This window comes from Thunnus thynnus, chromosome 20 (assembly GCF_963924715.1).
Source record: "Thunnus thynnus chromosome 20, fThuThy2.1, whole genome shotgun sequence".
Taxonomy (NCBI): Eukaryota; Metazoa; Chordata; class Actinopteri; order Scombriformes; family Scombridae; genus Thunnus; species Thunnus thynnus.
In genome coordinates this window covers 26,027,175-26,042,314 of record NC_089536.1, presented here as the reverse complement: position 1 = coordinate 26,042,314, position 15,140 = coordinate 26,027,175, and the positions used below count along the sequence as shown (strand labels likewise).

Here is a 15,140-nt window from a genome sequence, read left to right as displayed (position 1 = left end):
ATCAGTTTCAAAGTTATGAGTTATGGTTATTTGTGTCTGGTGTGAAAAGGCTTCTAGGAGTCTGTGAGCAGAACCTAAAGCCACATGGAGTAAATTTTAAAAGATTCCGACCAACCATCATTTATCAAGGCAAAGAAAACTCTTGCGAAAATTGCCAATGAGATCAATCCATCAGGAGTCCTGCAGTTCAACCTCAACCTAGGTGTTTGCATGTGAGTGTTTGTACTGTAACAACGACATATTGACAACAGTGATGTATCTTCTGGTGTGTTAGGTTCTAGACGTGTTGTGTTCGCTGTGTGTGTGTCACGGTGTGGCAGTGCGCTCTAACCAGCACCTGATCTGTGATAACCTGCTGCCAGGAAGAGATCTGTTACTGCAGACACGCCTGATCAACCACGTAAGCAGGTATACACACACACAGACACACCCACACACACACACACACACACATACACACCTGCACAAATACACACATTTTAAAAATCCAGTACCAACTTCTTGTAACTGTCAAGATACACAGAATTTGTCATTCTAACACACTAGTGGGTCATTTTCTCTGCTTAGTGACAGTGTTTCCTCTTCTTCTCTCTTCCTAACAGCATGCGTCCCAACATCTTTCTGGGCGTCAGTGATGGCTCCGCCCAGTACAGGAAGTGGTACTACGAACTGATCGTGGACCAGGCATTGCCATTTGTCACAGCCGAGGCCACTCACCTCAGGGTGGGCTGGGCCAATACCAGTGGCTACGCACCCTACCCCAGTGGGGGGGAGGGGTGGGGAGGCAACGGGGTGGGTGATGACCTCTACTCTTACGGCTTTGATGGACTCCATCTTTGGTCAGGTGAGGGGTATGTGTGTGTATGGAGACAGAGAAGATGATACTGCTATGTAGAAACTGTAGTGAGTTCATTGTACCTCTATATAATAACCAGCTAAATTATATTTGTACATCTCTCTGCATAGCAATGACTTAAGACAAGCTACTGTATACATTTTCAAATAATAAGCATATATCATGAAAAATATTCACTGTATATGCTTGATTTGATTCATTTACGCAAACTTTTCCACCAATCCCGTGCAGGCTGCATTGCACGGACTGTTAGCTCACCCAATCAGCATCTTCTGAGAGCAGAGGACGTGGTGAGCTGCTGTTTGGACCTCAGCGTGCCCAGTATCTCCTTCAGGATCAACGGTCAGCCGGTTCAGGGAATGTTTGAGAACTTCAACTCTGACGGCCTCTTCTTCCCTGTGGCCAGCTTCTCTGCTGGAGTCAAGTCAGTGCTTTACTGGAAACAATTCATACAAAATGAAAATCCAGTTATTATCTGTTATCCCGTATCAGAGGAAATGTTTGTTGATTTACCTGATGGTATCTATTTATCTAGAGATTTACATTTATTTTTAATTTATATAAAACTCCAGAATCCTGAAATCCAACAAAGCAAGAGTCTAATGGAAACTCTGTAAGCTAACCTAGTATCAAGTTAATTTACTGGGTTTGATTATTGGTCAGACTGTTTCCTTTGACTTCAAGGAGAAGAAAAATATATTTTCCTACTTGATGTGGAAATCACACTGTGTTTACCATGTCTTGCTCTCCTCTCACATGTCATACCGCAGGGTTCGTTTCCTCCTCGGGGGTCGTCATGGAGAGTTTAAGTTCCTCCCTCCTCCAGGTTATGCTCCTTGCTATGAGGCGGTGTTGCCCAGAGAGAAGCTAAAGCTGGAGGCCAGTCAGGAACAGACCGCAGCTAGAGACCTGCTGGGACCCACTGTCACCTTGAGTCAGGCAGCGTTCACTCCCATACCTGTAGACACCAGCCAGGTACAGTACAGATCACTGTCAGGGTTGGGTTGGGTGCTCGTGTTAAACGAATAAAGTTAGAGACGTCATCCAATAAATCCTAGTGCCTGATAAATCTTGTACCTATCCTATGAATAAGTATAGAAAAAAATATTATATAACCATGACATTGTGAAATAAACCAATACATTTTGATTATTTATCATACATATACTATTGTGAAAAGTTAATCCTTTTAAGGCATTTTTTCATGACAAAGCCTTTTTCTATTGGTTACACAAACAGAGCAGACTGAAACAACAGTGTGTGTAATGATCGAAATGGTGCAAATCACTGTTTTGTGTGTGTGTGTGTGTGTGTGTGTGTGTGTGTGTGTGTGTGTGTGTGTGTGTGTGTGTAGATTGTTCTGCCACCTCACCTGGAGAGGATCAGGGAGAAGCTGGCAGAAAATATCCATGAGCTGTGGGTGATGAATAAGATAGAACTAGGCTGGACCTTCGGTGTAGTGAGTATCAGACAAACACTTACAACTGTATGTGTCACAGTTGTGTTCAGATGCGTCAAATTTGACCCATTTTCAAGTTTAGATGTGTGAAACATACAAGAAAAAGGTTACATCTGTCGTGTTATGGGTCAAATCTGACCCGGTAGTAATTATGGGTTGTTTATGCAGAGAAATACATGGTAAATGTTGCCAAACCATCATGAATAACAAAAATTACAACAAAACAAAAATAATAGTAATAAAATTCTATGATAATAGCATAATAATGTTGTGTATTAATATTAACATTATGTTTCATGCCAAGAAAGCATATTGATTTGAATTTAATTGTAGAGTGGCACACAGCAAATATGATCCCACACACACACACCCCCACTCCCTGCTTCACTCACTCACACTCACACACACACACTGAAGACGATACTCTTTCATCTGTCACTTTGTATACTTTTATGCTGTTATTATCATGGGAACCACTTCTTTCTGGCAGACGAGGTGTTGAATGTTTTGTCTGTGGGGGAGTGGTTACAGAAATCACTATAAGACCTGCGGCGAAAACGTCTGTCCTTCCATTCATTTTAATGAGCATAGTTTGTTTCGGCTGCAGCGGTTTTGGCCGCTGTGGCGCCACACCGGACTGCGGCCAGGAAGTTGAGCCACAGTCAACTTTTGGAGAAAAGCATCCCGACGACACCGCGGCTGAAGGCTGCAGTGGCCAATCACAGCTGGAGACCAGACTGATCAGAGTTGTAAACTCTGCCATGAGGGAGTAAAAAGACGTTACTAGGAGGAGGGAAGGACATTTCTCTTTGTTTGATAACGTTAAAAGTAAAGTTAGACTCTGCTGTCGGCTTCCTCACTTTAAAAAAGACGAGAGAGAGAGAGCAGCAGTGGTTGCGCGAGCTAGAGAGTGAATGAAGAGAGGGAATGCTGGTAGCGAGAAATCAGATCAATAAAACGTTATTTTTTGATTGTTTCACAGCGGTTATGTTTTAGAGCACAAATAAACACCCTCACACACCTCTGCTCAACCCTGCGGCTGAACATCGCCTGATTTGGTCTGAATACGGCCTAATGACTGGAAAGCTCAAAGAAAGATAATGACATCAAAAAATGGCAAAATACTATGGGTTTCAATCCCCTATTAAAGACAGGGTAGCGAACAATCACAAAATATAATCAAAATGACCTCAAGGTCCAACAAGGTAGGCAGTCTCACATGCCAAAGACATACAATCTGCCTTTGAGCTTTTTATACCACAGCCTATAGAGAAGATCATTATTGACATGACCAACATGGAGAGGAGACAAGTATTTGGGAATAGTCGGAGGGAGATTGACACACACCATCTCCATGCTTACATGGGGATGCTGATACTTGCCGGGGTATAAATCCAACAATGAGGCCACTTCTAGTTTATGGGATGCTGAAACAGGCCAGGCTATTTTCTGTGTTAAAATGTCATTTCAAACCTTTTATTTTTTTGAGAGTTATTCAATTTGACAAGTGTGAAACAAGATTAGCTTGTCATGAGAAGGACAAATTTGTACCCATAAGAGATGTTTGGGACAAACGGGTAGAGTGCTCGCCACTGACCTACAATCCAGGGCCCGAGGTCACGATAGATGAAAAGCTGGGCCCATTTAGAGATTGCTGTCCATTTAGACAATACATTCCCAGTAAGCCTGGAAAATATGGCCTTAAAATCTGGGCAGCTTGTGATGCAGCTTTGCATGGAATATGCAAATATATACAGGTATACCTGCTAGAACTGTGCCAGAGAATAATCAGGACATGCATGTAGTGCTGGCAATGACAGAAGGTCTTCAGGGGCGCAACATCACATGTTTTTCACTTCTCATGCCCTTGGCCAAGAGCTGCTGTGAAAGAAGCTGACAATGGTGGAACAAACCTGAGCTTTGTCCTGCACTTCTTGGGACAAAGGACAGGGCTGCTCTCTCCTGGAAGTCTGCCTTTACTGAAGACACCATAGTTGTGTCATACCGTCCCAAGAGGTACAAAAACGTGATGATGTTGAGCACACTCCACAGGACTGCAGTTGTGAGCAGGAGGGAAGACAAAAAGCCAGAAGTGATCCTGGATTACACTAAAAACAAAGGAGGAGTTGACAACTTGGACAGGTCACTGGCATCTACTCTGTCACTTGCAAACGGATGACAGCAAGGTGGCCATCGGTCATCTTTTACAGCATCTTGGATGTTTCGGCTTACAATGCATTTGTAGTGTGGACTGAAATTAACCCTGGGAGGAACTCTGCAAAGCCATACAAAAGGAGTCTCTTTCTGAAGGAGCGAGGAAGAGCTCTGGTGAGCCCTCATTTTGAACAACGGCGATGTCTACCCTAAACCCCTGCTTACCAACATGGTGATGCAGCCTCAAACCAAGGATGCAAACATACCTATGCATCCAGCTTTGCCTACTTGAAAGAAGAGGAAGAGATGCCAATGTTTCCCTAAGGACACCAAGACCAGCAGAATTTGTCAAAAATGTCAAAAATACATTTGCAAGGCACACACCCAAACATTCACATACTGCCCATCATGCATATAAATATGAACACATACATACATAAATACACTTGGATGCAGACTTATGCACGCACACACACACACGCACACACACACACACACACACACACACACCTTGCTGGAGATGACACTTGTTCATAAGTCTTGTTGTTTTTTAGGTCATATCTCAACAAAATCCGGTCGGTCATAAGCAGCTCTGTGGCTCATTCATTGCTTATTGCAGCTGTTGTGTGAGTTCAGCCTGACACACCTGTTTTTAAGGCATAGCAGCAGCCCCAAGTGGGTCCTCACTTTTTGCCCAGTCAGGGGCCAGGCCTAGCACCTGTATATTTACATACAATATGTCATATCCCAAGTAGTAAATAGTGAAACCTGTTAGAGGGCAGAGCACTAAAAATAAGTTACCTGGATGTAATTCCAGTTCTATGACTGTCCAGCTGCCCTCTGGTTCATGGTGTCCTGAGTTCAAACTGTGCCAAGCAACAGGCTCCTTTACTATCCTTACCCTTTCATTTCTGTGTGTGTGTGTGTGTTTGTGTGTGTTTTAGGTGCGAGATGATAACAAGCGGCAGCACCCATGTTTGGTGGAGTTCTCCAAGCTTCCCGAACAGGAACGGAGCTACAACTTACAGATGTCTCTGGAGACTCTCAAGTAATGCATCCCTGCAGCGAGCAGCATAGGATATGACATTTAGATCACATATTTATCAGGGACACTATTAAAACCCGACGACACATGAAGTGTTCACGCTGTATATTTTACTTCAAATTCTGGAGTTTCTTTCTGTGGACTAGATGCTGAATTCGATATGCAGGTTTCCAGGTTATGCAGGAGTGTTGGTGATGGTAACGCGTTTGGGTCAATAACACTAGATTATGTGTTTCATCGTGTGTGTGTGTGTGTTACAGAACTCTCCTGGCTTTGGGTTGCCATGTCGGCCTCGCAGATGAACATGCTGTAGAGAAAGTCAAGAGCATGAAACTGTCACCAACGTGAGTTACCTCAAACATTAATACGACATAAGATAATGGCACAACTTTACAAGTATTGGATGCAGGATGATATGATACTCATACTATTCATGATGTAATGATGCAGTGATGGGAAAATGGGACATTTCATGAGATAATAATAGAGATTATTATGATGACTGCAGCACCATAAACACATGGAGGTTGTTGAGCAGCTGGCTAGCTAACAATGCAGTGCTTTAACTCTATCTGTGCAGCTATGAGTTGTCCGGTGGTTATAAACCTGCTCCTCTGGACCTGAGTCACATCAAACTGACCTCCACCCAGGAAGCCATGGTGGACAAACTGGCTGAGAATGCACACAACGTCTGGGCAAGAGACCGCATCCGTCAAGGCTGGACCTATGGCATCCAACAAGTAGGGACTCTGTGTGTGTGTTTCTGTGTGTGAGTTTGTTTGTTAGCATTTATGTGCTGAGACAGAGAAATGATATTGTGTTTACCACTGTGCAGTATATCTCTGAATTGGCTGACTGGTCTGCTCCATACATTTACTGAAATGTACACAGCGGAATGGCCACTGTTGTTGGAATTCACTGCTAGACTTCAATGCCTACCTATCTGTTTGTGTCTTAAATCAGTAAACGAGAGTGTTATGACTGGCTTGCGGGCCCAACAAAGGAGGGAGGCGCACGCCAAACTTAGCAATAGACGCCACTCCCTACTAAAGGCATTTCCCCGCACACAGCCAATTAAACTTAGTTAAGAAAAAATATCAAACTCACTCGAAATCTAATTAACAAAATTTCCAGCATTTTCTTCAGAACAGACCAGCCCCCAGTTTGTTGTGACCAGCTAGCGGGAGACACACGCCACACTTAAAATCATCATCAGTGATGTTTGAAAGTGTATGAATGCAGTGGCTCATGTAAGACATGTGTTGTCAGTGTAAAACAAAACCAATAGGGTAGCACAAAACAAAGAAGTCTTGGTAAGTGGGAATAGACCAGCAGCATGGATTCTGTTACTACATCAGCGGCACCTATCCTCCACCTAGCCAAGGACCTGCAACACTTAAACACACACACCACAGGACCAAGGGAAAGGGCATCACAAGAGTTACAAGCATCACAAGACTACTTGTGACTTTAATGTGGTAATGGCATATATTGCACTCAATGGAGGAACTGAAGGATAGTCTAGTGCTGCTATTTCACTGTCCCCACCCTGCACCTATAGTCCTATGGAGTAGTTCCTTTTCATTCTTGTGTGCTCTATTGCTTCTCAGGATGTGAAGAGTCGTAGAAACCCTCGCCTGGTCCCCTACATTCTGCTGGATGAGAGAACCAAGAAGTCCAATAAAGACAGTCTGAGAGAGGCTGTCAGGACTCTGTTGGGATATGGATACAACCTGGAAGCTCCCGACCAGGACCATGGTACAATACCTACCCTCCATTGTATCACTTCTTTCAAAGACTTGGCATTTTTATGATAATGTATACATCAGATTACCTATCTCACCCGCTCTCCCTCCCTTGCCTCCTTTGCCTCGCTCTCACCCAGCAGCTCAATCTGACCCCAGCAACATGTCCGCTGAGAGGTTCCGCATTTTCCGAGCAGAGAAAACCTACTGTGTTAATGCTGGGAAGTGGTACTTTGAGCTGGAGGTAAGAAGAGCTATGATCAGAGATATGCTAGCATTGCTCTGAAATGTATCAGCTGCTGGTAGATACAATTTTAAAGATATCTGTGATGACTTTTAACAAAATATGAACTTAGATGTGAACCTCTTCCTGCTTCTGTTCCCAGGTTTTAACAGCAGGGGAGATGAGGGTGGGCTGGGCCAGACCGGGATGCCTACCAGACCAGGAGTTGGGATCTGATGACCAGGCCTTTGTCTTTGACGGCTTTAAGGTGGCTGAATTTCTCTTTACTCATGCAGTCATACAACACTTCCCATTACGTCAGAGTGTCATTTGAAGTCAACATTTCTTGGTGTGTTGTTTTTCTTCAGCATATTATATAATCCTACCTCACAGTGAAACATCATCATTAGTGATAACGATTGTAACAAATTCATTAAAAAACATTAAAAAAAAACCCAAACCTGAATGTACCAATAAGTATATGATAAATATCAACATGTTGTTTACTATAGCAACAGAGAAAATGATTCATGTGGCACTATATTTAAGGCGTTTAAAATTCTTTTTTAGGATTGCCAAATTAGTCAACCAACCCATCACATTGCAAAAATATTGGCTAAATACAAGAAATAAAAACTGAATTTGAAGAGAAAATGACTTAATATCAGTGAAATTATCTGTCCATGCAGCAGGATAAAATCTTAAAATAAGTTGGTTCCAGTCTAGAAATAAGTATGCTCTGATAAGTGTTCAAAGGTTTAAGATGAGTATAAAATGCTGGCTTTTAGATTGAGATCAGACTTGCTACAGCACAATAATAAGTGAAATACACTGAGTATTAGCAAATAATTCATTTTTTTGCATCCTTAATTTTAGTACACTGAAAAAATGAAGGCCAAGTAACAAGAAAATACATCACTAATTTAATTGGAAATTACTTAATACTAGAGGAGTATGATTATGCTGTTACTTGAAATCTTGAAATAAGCAGGCATAAACCCATGTTTGATTTAAAAATAGTCCTTAACCTCAGAGCAAACATCTTAAAACAGGAAACTGATTTTACTGAAATCACAACCAGGACTGAAGTGAGATTTCCATTAACATTTATAGACAATTCAAAGTAGTCTGGGAAGAGCTCTCACACCAGTTTTTATGCAAATTGCTAAAACTCAAGGTCCATTTACCAGCTTTTTCCAGAGCTTTCAGCTTCATCTTGGTCTCTCTCTCTCTCTCTCTCTCTCTCTCTCTCTCTCTGTGTCTTACATTTTGGTTAATTTCAGTATCATATTTAAACTCCACATGAAGAAAGTCAGACTGTGTGACAGATCTTTGCGTATTTTGTTTGAAAATTCTCAGCAGAAGAAAATTGGTGATAAATTCACCAACCAATCATACGTGCCACTCTAGAGCAAATCTGTTTGTACGAGTGCTTCTTGCACGAGGCCTTTTCTCTCTGCACCACTGACCACCCTGTTTGTCAGTGCCTCTAGACGTGTGTGTGTGTGTGTGTGTGTGTGTGTGTGTGTGTGTGTGTGTGTGTGTGTGTGTGTGTCTTCCAGGTCCAGCGCTGGCACCAGGGTAATGAGCACTTTGGGCGTGCTTGGCAGACGGGTGACGTTGTGGGCTGCATGGTGGATCTGAATGAACACACCATGATGTTCACACTTAATGGAGAGGTGTTGCTCGATGACTCTGGCTCTGAGCTTGCCTTTAAGGACTTTGATGTTGGTGAAGGTTAGTGCTGTATTACTGACAACACACACGCACACACACGCACACACACATGCATCTGTAACTGGAGACAAAACACACCCTTTGAGGTCACGACCCTCTTGGTGTGATTAATGTTGAAGCTAAGTTAGTTATCGTCACGCCAAATGACAAACCTCTCAACTTCATCTTCATAAGTAAGTCTCTTCCTTTGATGTAAGATACACATCAGATTTGGATAATATAATATTTTTGAAGATGACAGGACATCGACTATGCCTGCAGTCAACTTTGTAAAATATGAATGTTAATCAGTGCTTTGCAGCCTTTTTTAGATGATTTCTCTTCAACTTTATGATCATTGTGTGTAAGTTATTTCATTTTAGTTATTGAGTATTTGACTATTAAATTATTTATTTGTTTATCTTGAAAAATACTGTATCCATTGTTTTGCACAGTTCTTAACTGATGCACAAATTGAATATGGATTTCAAATTTTTTCTCAGTTTTAATTGAGTTTATATATGAGTTTAAAAGATTACTCAATTAACCATGTGATTATTGATTTGCACAAATCTATGCAGCATCTGCTGCATATTACAAGTATCAGTGTTACAGGAAGTAATGCACAACAAGTTTAATCTTAGTATTTCATTCCCTGTCTGTCTCCAGGTTTCATCCCAGTGTGCAGTCTAGGTGTGTGTCAGGTGGGGAGGATGAACTTTGGTAAAGACGTCAGCACTTTGAAATACTTCACCATCTGCGGCCTGCAGGAAGGCTATGAACCGTTCGCCGTCAACATGAACCGGGATGTCACAATGTGGCTCAGCAAGAGGCTGCCTCAGTTTGTACCTGTCCCTCCCAACCACCAACACATAGAGGTGAGAGTCACCTGGAAGATGCTCTGCATGGTTTGGAACATGTAGCTATCAGCTGGTAGAAAAAAAACCACAGATACTGTAAATTTCTGGTAGCAGTCAGTGGTAGTGGGCTGAGAGCTTGACTGAAATTAAAGATCCCCTTCAGACTCATTTCAAGACATTTATTAATCATTTATTTAATATGTTTTTTTCCCACAAAAAATTCCCGTAAACTACAGAAAAAGTAAGCCAAGGCTAATTGTCACATGTAAAAGTAACAGTGCAGAGAGAACTGATGAAATCAGAACAAAAGAATTTTGTCTTTCTTTCTTTTTTCAGGTGACACGTATAGATGGGACAGTGGAGTCGTGTCCATGTCTGAAGGTCACCCAGAGGTCATTTGGCTCACAGAACAGCAACACTGACATTACCTTCTACAGAATGAGCATGCCCATAGAGTGTGCAGAATCCTTCTCCAGGTCCCCACCTAACGGCAGCCTCTTCTCACCAAAGAGGGTAAGAGAAACATACTGATAGTTACGCATAACTATGTAAAGAGTTACACACACATACTGACACATAGTTTGTTTGGAACAATTCACAGAACAATATAATCCATCTGGTCCCTAACAGTTTCTTAGACATGAGGATGTGGCATACAGTTAATGATGAAATCAAGGGGTTGAATCATGTATGTGCAAAGTTTTCACATTCATCTGCTGAAAGTTTTTCTGTGGTCACCTTAAATCTGAGCTAAGATGTGGACGTACATGTGATGATTTGTGACATCACAACTATTGTATGCAATATATCCAGTATGCAACTTATACAAATGTGATGTGGGAACTTGAAGCCTCCAGTGCACAGACATTGAGAATGTACCTTACAGTGAAGTAGGAGACATCTTGCTTCAAATAAAATGAAGAATTGGTCCCAGCAAACCATTGTTCTTGCAGATGCATCTATGCAGGAGGGTGTTTTATTTCCTTACACACATTATTTATTCTCAGGCTTTGTGTTATGCTTTTCAAATCTCAGTAAAGCATTTCTTAATGTATACCTAAACTGATCCATCTCTAACTGAATAACTCTAACTATGAGGTGAATGGAGTTTGTTTGGAGCATGCACATTCCATTTACTGTCTAACTATGTGCAAAGGCTACTGACTAGTCCCTATCACAGGGAAGCTGACTAACTGCTCAAATTCACTTGCAGACAGTTGGGTTGGGTATATGATTCATCAGATGTGTTGTGTGTGCCTGTGTCTGCAGGAGCTGGAGGACTTTGAAACCGTGTCAGACTTTGAGGTCCTGATGAAGTCGTCTCACGGTCACAATGGTCCCAACGGACCCGAGAGAGACGAATTCAACAACCACAAAGATTACAACCAGGAGAAGCCCTTCAAGCTCAAACAGCGGTAAACCTTTTCACGCTAATAATTTGCATCCTTCCTTAATTGTTTTTATAAGTGTCATAAACACCTAAACCATCCATGTGATCTCACAGGTTCATGTTGAAGAGAAACAAGCCAGACAACAGCTGCCCCTCATCTGCTCGTCTGTCTGAGGAGGTGATGGCTGAAGACAGAGATGACTATGAATTCCTAATGCAAGCCTCTACTGTGAGACCATACACATACTAATCAAACAACATACAAACACGCTAAACACTCACACATAACAGTGTCCTGTAGAGTATAAATTGGTGACAAGTAGTGCATAGAATACACCAGGAACAATGTAAGGGAGCTGAGGATGCAGGTGTTCTGAAAATAACAATAATAGAAACCTGATAAAAATGTTCTGTTTAATGTTTAACAGTTTCATGATATGGAGTTTGTGAAGACGTTTGGGAAAGTCATCGTGATTATGCTTCTCTCTCTCTGCAGCACTACTATTCAGTGCGGATCTTCCCTGGTCAGGAGCCCAGCAGTGTGTGGGTGGGCTGGGTCACCTCTGACTTCCATCAGTACGACCCAGGCTTTGAGCTGCACAATGTCCGAACTGTCACTGTTACTCTGGGAGATGAGAAGGGCAAAGTTCACGAGAGGTTAGTCAAGTTCCACTTAGCTCATACAGTACCAGTCAAAAGTTTGGACACACCTTCCCATTCTCTTGAATGATAAAGTGTGTCCAAAGTTTTGACTGGTACTGTATATGTGGGTCAATTCTTGTATTTGATCATCAAATATCTTGAGCAGCGACATGTGACATGAATAAAGTATGAAGGTTTTCACTCCAGGCAAAGAGTACACTTCATGGTTTTAGTAATTAGCACACATTTAACCCTACAAGAGAAATAATCTTTACTGTACACTTGGTTTGAAAGATTGAAAAGTTTGATGATGACTTATTCATACCTGCTAGAACCTTTAACTGTCTGTAGTAGTGTCCTCTAATAACACTTGATTCACATTTTCCTTTTATTATCTTTATTTTCTTATATCCCCCTGTTTCTTTGTGCTCATATTCATAAAGCCAATTTAAGCTTACAGCTTGTATATCCCTCTATAAATATTATTGAGAGCTCCATGGTGTGCGTGTGTGTGTGTGTGTGTGTGTGTGTCCTCCAGTATAAAGCGTAGTAACTGCTACATGGTGTGGGCTGGAGAGAGCAGCAGTCCTGGTCAGGGCAGGAACAACAACGGTTTAGAGATCGGCTGTCTGGTTGACACAACAAATGGACTGCTGACCTTCACTGCCAACGGCAAGGAACTCAGCACATATTACCAGGTAAATATCTGATAGGGTATTCCAGGTTTTTGAATCTTCCTGTACCCATGTCCTGATTCCTCCTCTCCCTTCCTGACTCTTTCATTCTAACTTCCTTTCATTTTTTCAGTTTGCTTCCTACATCAAAATGTGTCCCCTCGTTCTGCCTGGCTTCCTCTTTCCTTTCAGGCTTTATGTTTGCTTGTAACATCAGTCTTTCTCACTACAACAGTGTCTTGCACTGGCTTTATTAACACCACATTCTTATGTTATTCATGGTAAACACGCTGCCATGAGCCCAATGTAAAATATAGAGTAACTGTGATATTTTTGGGAAAAACAGGAAGGAGAAGGGCAAGTTAGCGTTACTGGACCTGACGATGCAACAGCACAATCTGAGCTTATGCAGACATTGTCACACAAATCTTGGGATTGATCAATGTATTCTTTCCCAACAGGTGGAGCCCAGTGCTAAGCTGTTCCCAGCAGTGTTTGCCAAGGCTACCAGTCCCAATGTCTTCCAGTTCGAACTGGGGCGTATTAAGGTGAGGGACACACACACACACACACATATAAAATTGAGTACTGTTTTAGCTGTCCTCTAATTCTTAATTCAAAGTTTGGGAGGTTGCAAAACTATGTAGCCCAGCATTTCCTGTTGCTCAAATGCTCAATGAGTGGAATGGTTTGAATACTGGCACAGTGTCCTCTTTGGTCTGTCCAGCTCCATGTCATGTGATGTTGTAACATTGTCTGTTTCCCATCAGAATGTGATGCCTCTGTCAGCTGGTCTGTTTAAGAGTGAGAGGAAGAATCTAGCGCCCCAGTGTCCTCCACGGCTGCACGTACAGTTTCTCACTCCTGTATTATGGAGTCGTGTTCCCAACCACTTCCTCAAGGTAACAACTCCTGCATTATAGTGTTGTTGTTTTTTGATAATTGCAATTGGGGTATAAAAGACCAAAATCTTTCTGAGTGATGTGCAGTCACTCAGTGTGTAGTGAAGAGAAGAAAGATGTAAAGGCGGTCTGACAGTTAAGACAAAGGTATAGATGTGTCTTCATTTTTTATTGCACATACTAATATAATACACCAACTTCTTCATTGAAAGGTATAAGTATACATACCACTGGAATAGAAATTTTCCAACATTTAATTCGTTCCTTATCTCCCACTGAAACAATCAGGTTAGAGGCCATTCTCTGAACAGTATGGCAGTATGATCAAAGTGGGACAAGCAGCAGTCAGTGTTTGCATATTAGAATTATTGTGTATTTCAAATACTTTTCAAATACTATACTAGACATAATTTCAATAAGCATTGTACACAGTACATATTGCATTCTACATACTGAATTGTATTCAGTTCACTTAACAGCATTTAGACCCTTTCAGAAGTGTCTGTCAAACACCATTTCCTGATCTTCTCTTGGAACATATGTGGACATGAACTATTAAGTTTACAGGGCTGATTAGCAGTTATCTTCTGGCTGTATCTTGGTGAACTGTCTGCTGTGCCACACAGTGGGCTGATCCTAAGACAGTTGCTGCTGGCCAGAAGTGCTTATTGGAAACTAACATGAAATGTTATGTGTGCTGTCTATGAAGTGCTAACAGTTATTTTTTCAGGTCTCAGCATCCAGAGTGAATGACAGACACGGCTGGCTGGTCCAGTGTAACGAACCTCTGCAGTACATGTCTCTACACATACCTGAGGAGAACAGGTGGAGTACACACACACACACACACACACACACACACACCTTTTCATTCTCCCTCCTGCACTCTTGTTTCTCATTCAGTCTCTGTGTGTGTTGTCCAGGTCGGTGGATATTCTGGAGCTGTCAGAGCAGAGGGATTTATTAAAGTTTCACTACCATACCCTCAGACTGTATTCTGCAATCTGTGCTTTGGGAAACAACCGCGTGGCTCATGCCCTCTGCTCCCACGTAGATGAGGCGCAGCTCCTGCAGGCTATAGAGAATAAGTATATGCCAGGTAATGCGCACAGCATATAGAAAGAACAATCTTGAATGTGACTCTATAGTAAGTAGATAATTAGTGCATGATGCAGTGTCACATAACTGTAGGCAGGGTTGGAAGAAGTATTCAGATCCTTTACTTCATTAAAAGTAGTAATACAGGATGTAAAAATACTAAATTAAAAGTCCTGCATTAACAAAAACTTAAATGATAAAGCTGGTGTTATTCTATATATTTGTCACAAAACCCACAAAAAGTCCTAAACAAAAAATAAATTAGTCTCATTCTCAATACTGACTTCCCTACCCTGTCAATGGCACTCAGCCACAAACACATTGGTTCCTACTGAAGACATAATTCTTAAAAAAAAAATCTCACAAATATGTATAA

General features: G+C 41.8%; 1 protein-coding gene and 1 pseudogene across 10 annotated transcripts in view; both read left to right on the top strand.

Moving 5' to 3' along the window:
• Positions 1-15,140, top strand: part of ryr2a (ryanodine receptor 2a (cardiac)) — a 189,612-nt gene that overhangs the window by 83,543 nt on the left and 90,929 nt on the right. For 7 of the 10 annotated variants that reach the window (XM_067577423.1, XM_067577419.1, XM_067577421.1 and 4 more), the window contains exons 17-38: positions 275-408; positions 603-844; positions 1,088-1,280; positions 1,627-1,831; positions 2,211-2,315; positions 5,414-5,517; positions 5,775-5,858; positions 6,095-6,254; positions 7,125-7,272; positions 7,400-7,503; positions 7,646-7,750; positions 9,045-9,219; positions 9,868-10,076; positions 10,395-10,571; positions 11,328-11,473; positions 11,563-11,677; positions 11,945-12,105; positions 12,629-12,788; positions 13,226-13,312; positions 13,535-13,666; positions 14,397-14,491; positions 14,590-14,765. In XM_067577423.1, the coding sequence (XP_067433524.1) occupies positions 275-408; positions 603-844; positions 1,088-1,280; positions 1,627-1,831; positions 2,211-2,315; positions 5,414-5,517; positions 5,775-5,858; positions 6,095-6,254; positions 7,125-7,272; positions 7,400-7,503; positions 7,646-7,750; positions 9,045-9,219; positions 9,868-10,076; positions 10,395-10,571; positions 11,328-11,473; positions 11,563-11,677; positions 11,945-12,105; positions 12,629-12,788; positions 13,226-13,312; positions 13,535-13,666; positions 14,397-14,491; positions 14,590-14,765 (3,217 nt within the window). The remainder of the gene's footprint in view (positions 1-274; positions 409-602; positions 845-1,087; positions 1,281-1,626; positions 1,832-2,210; positions 2,316-5,413; positions 5,518-5,774; positions 5,859-6,094; positions 6,255-7,124; positions 7,273-7,399; positions 7,504-7,645; positions 7,751-9,044; positions 9,220-9,867; positions 10,077-10,394; positions 10,572-11,327; positions 11,474-11,562; positions 11,678-11,944; positions 12,106-12,628; positions 12,789-13,225; positions 13,313-13,534; positions 13,667-14,396; positions 14,492-14,589; positions 14,766-15,140) is intronic. The other 3 variants (XM_067577426.1, XM_067577425.1, XM_067577418.1) reach the window with 1 other exon arrangement.
• LOC137172582 (piggyBac transposable element-derived protein 4-like) lies at positions 3,416-4,887 on the top strand (annotated as a pseudogene).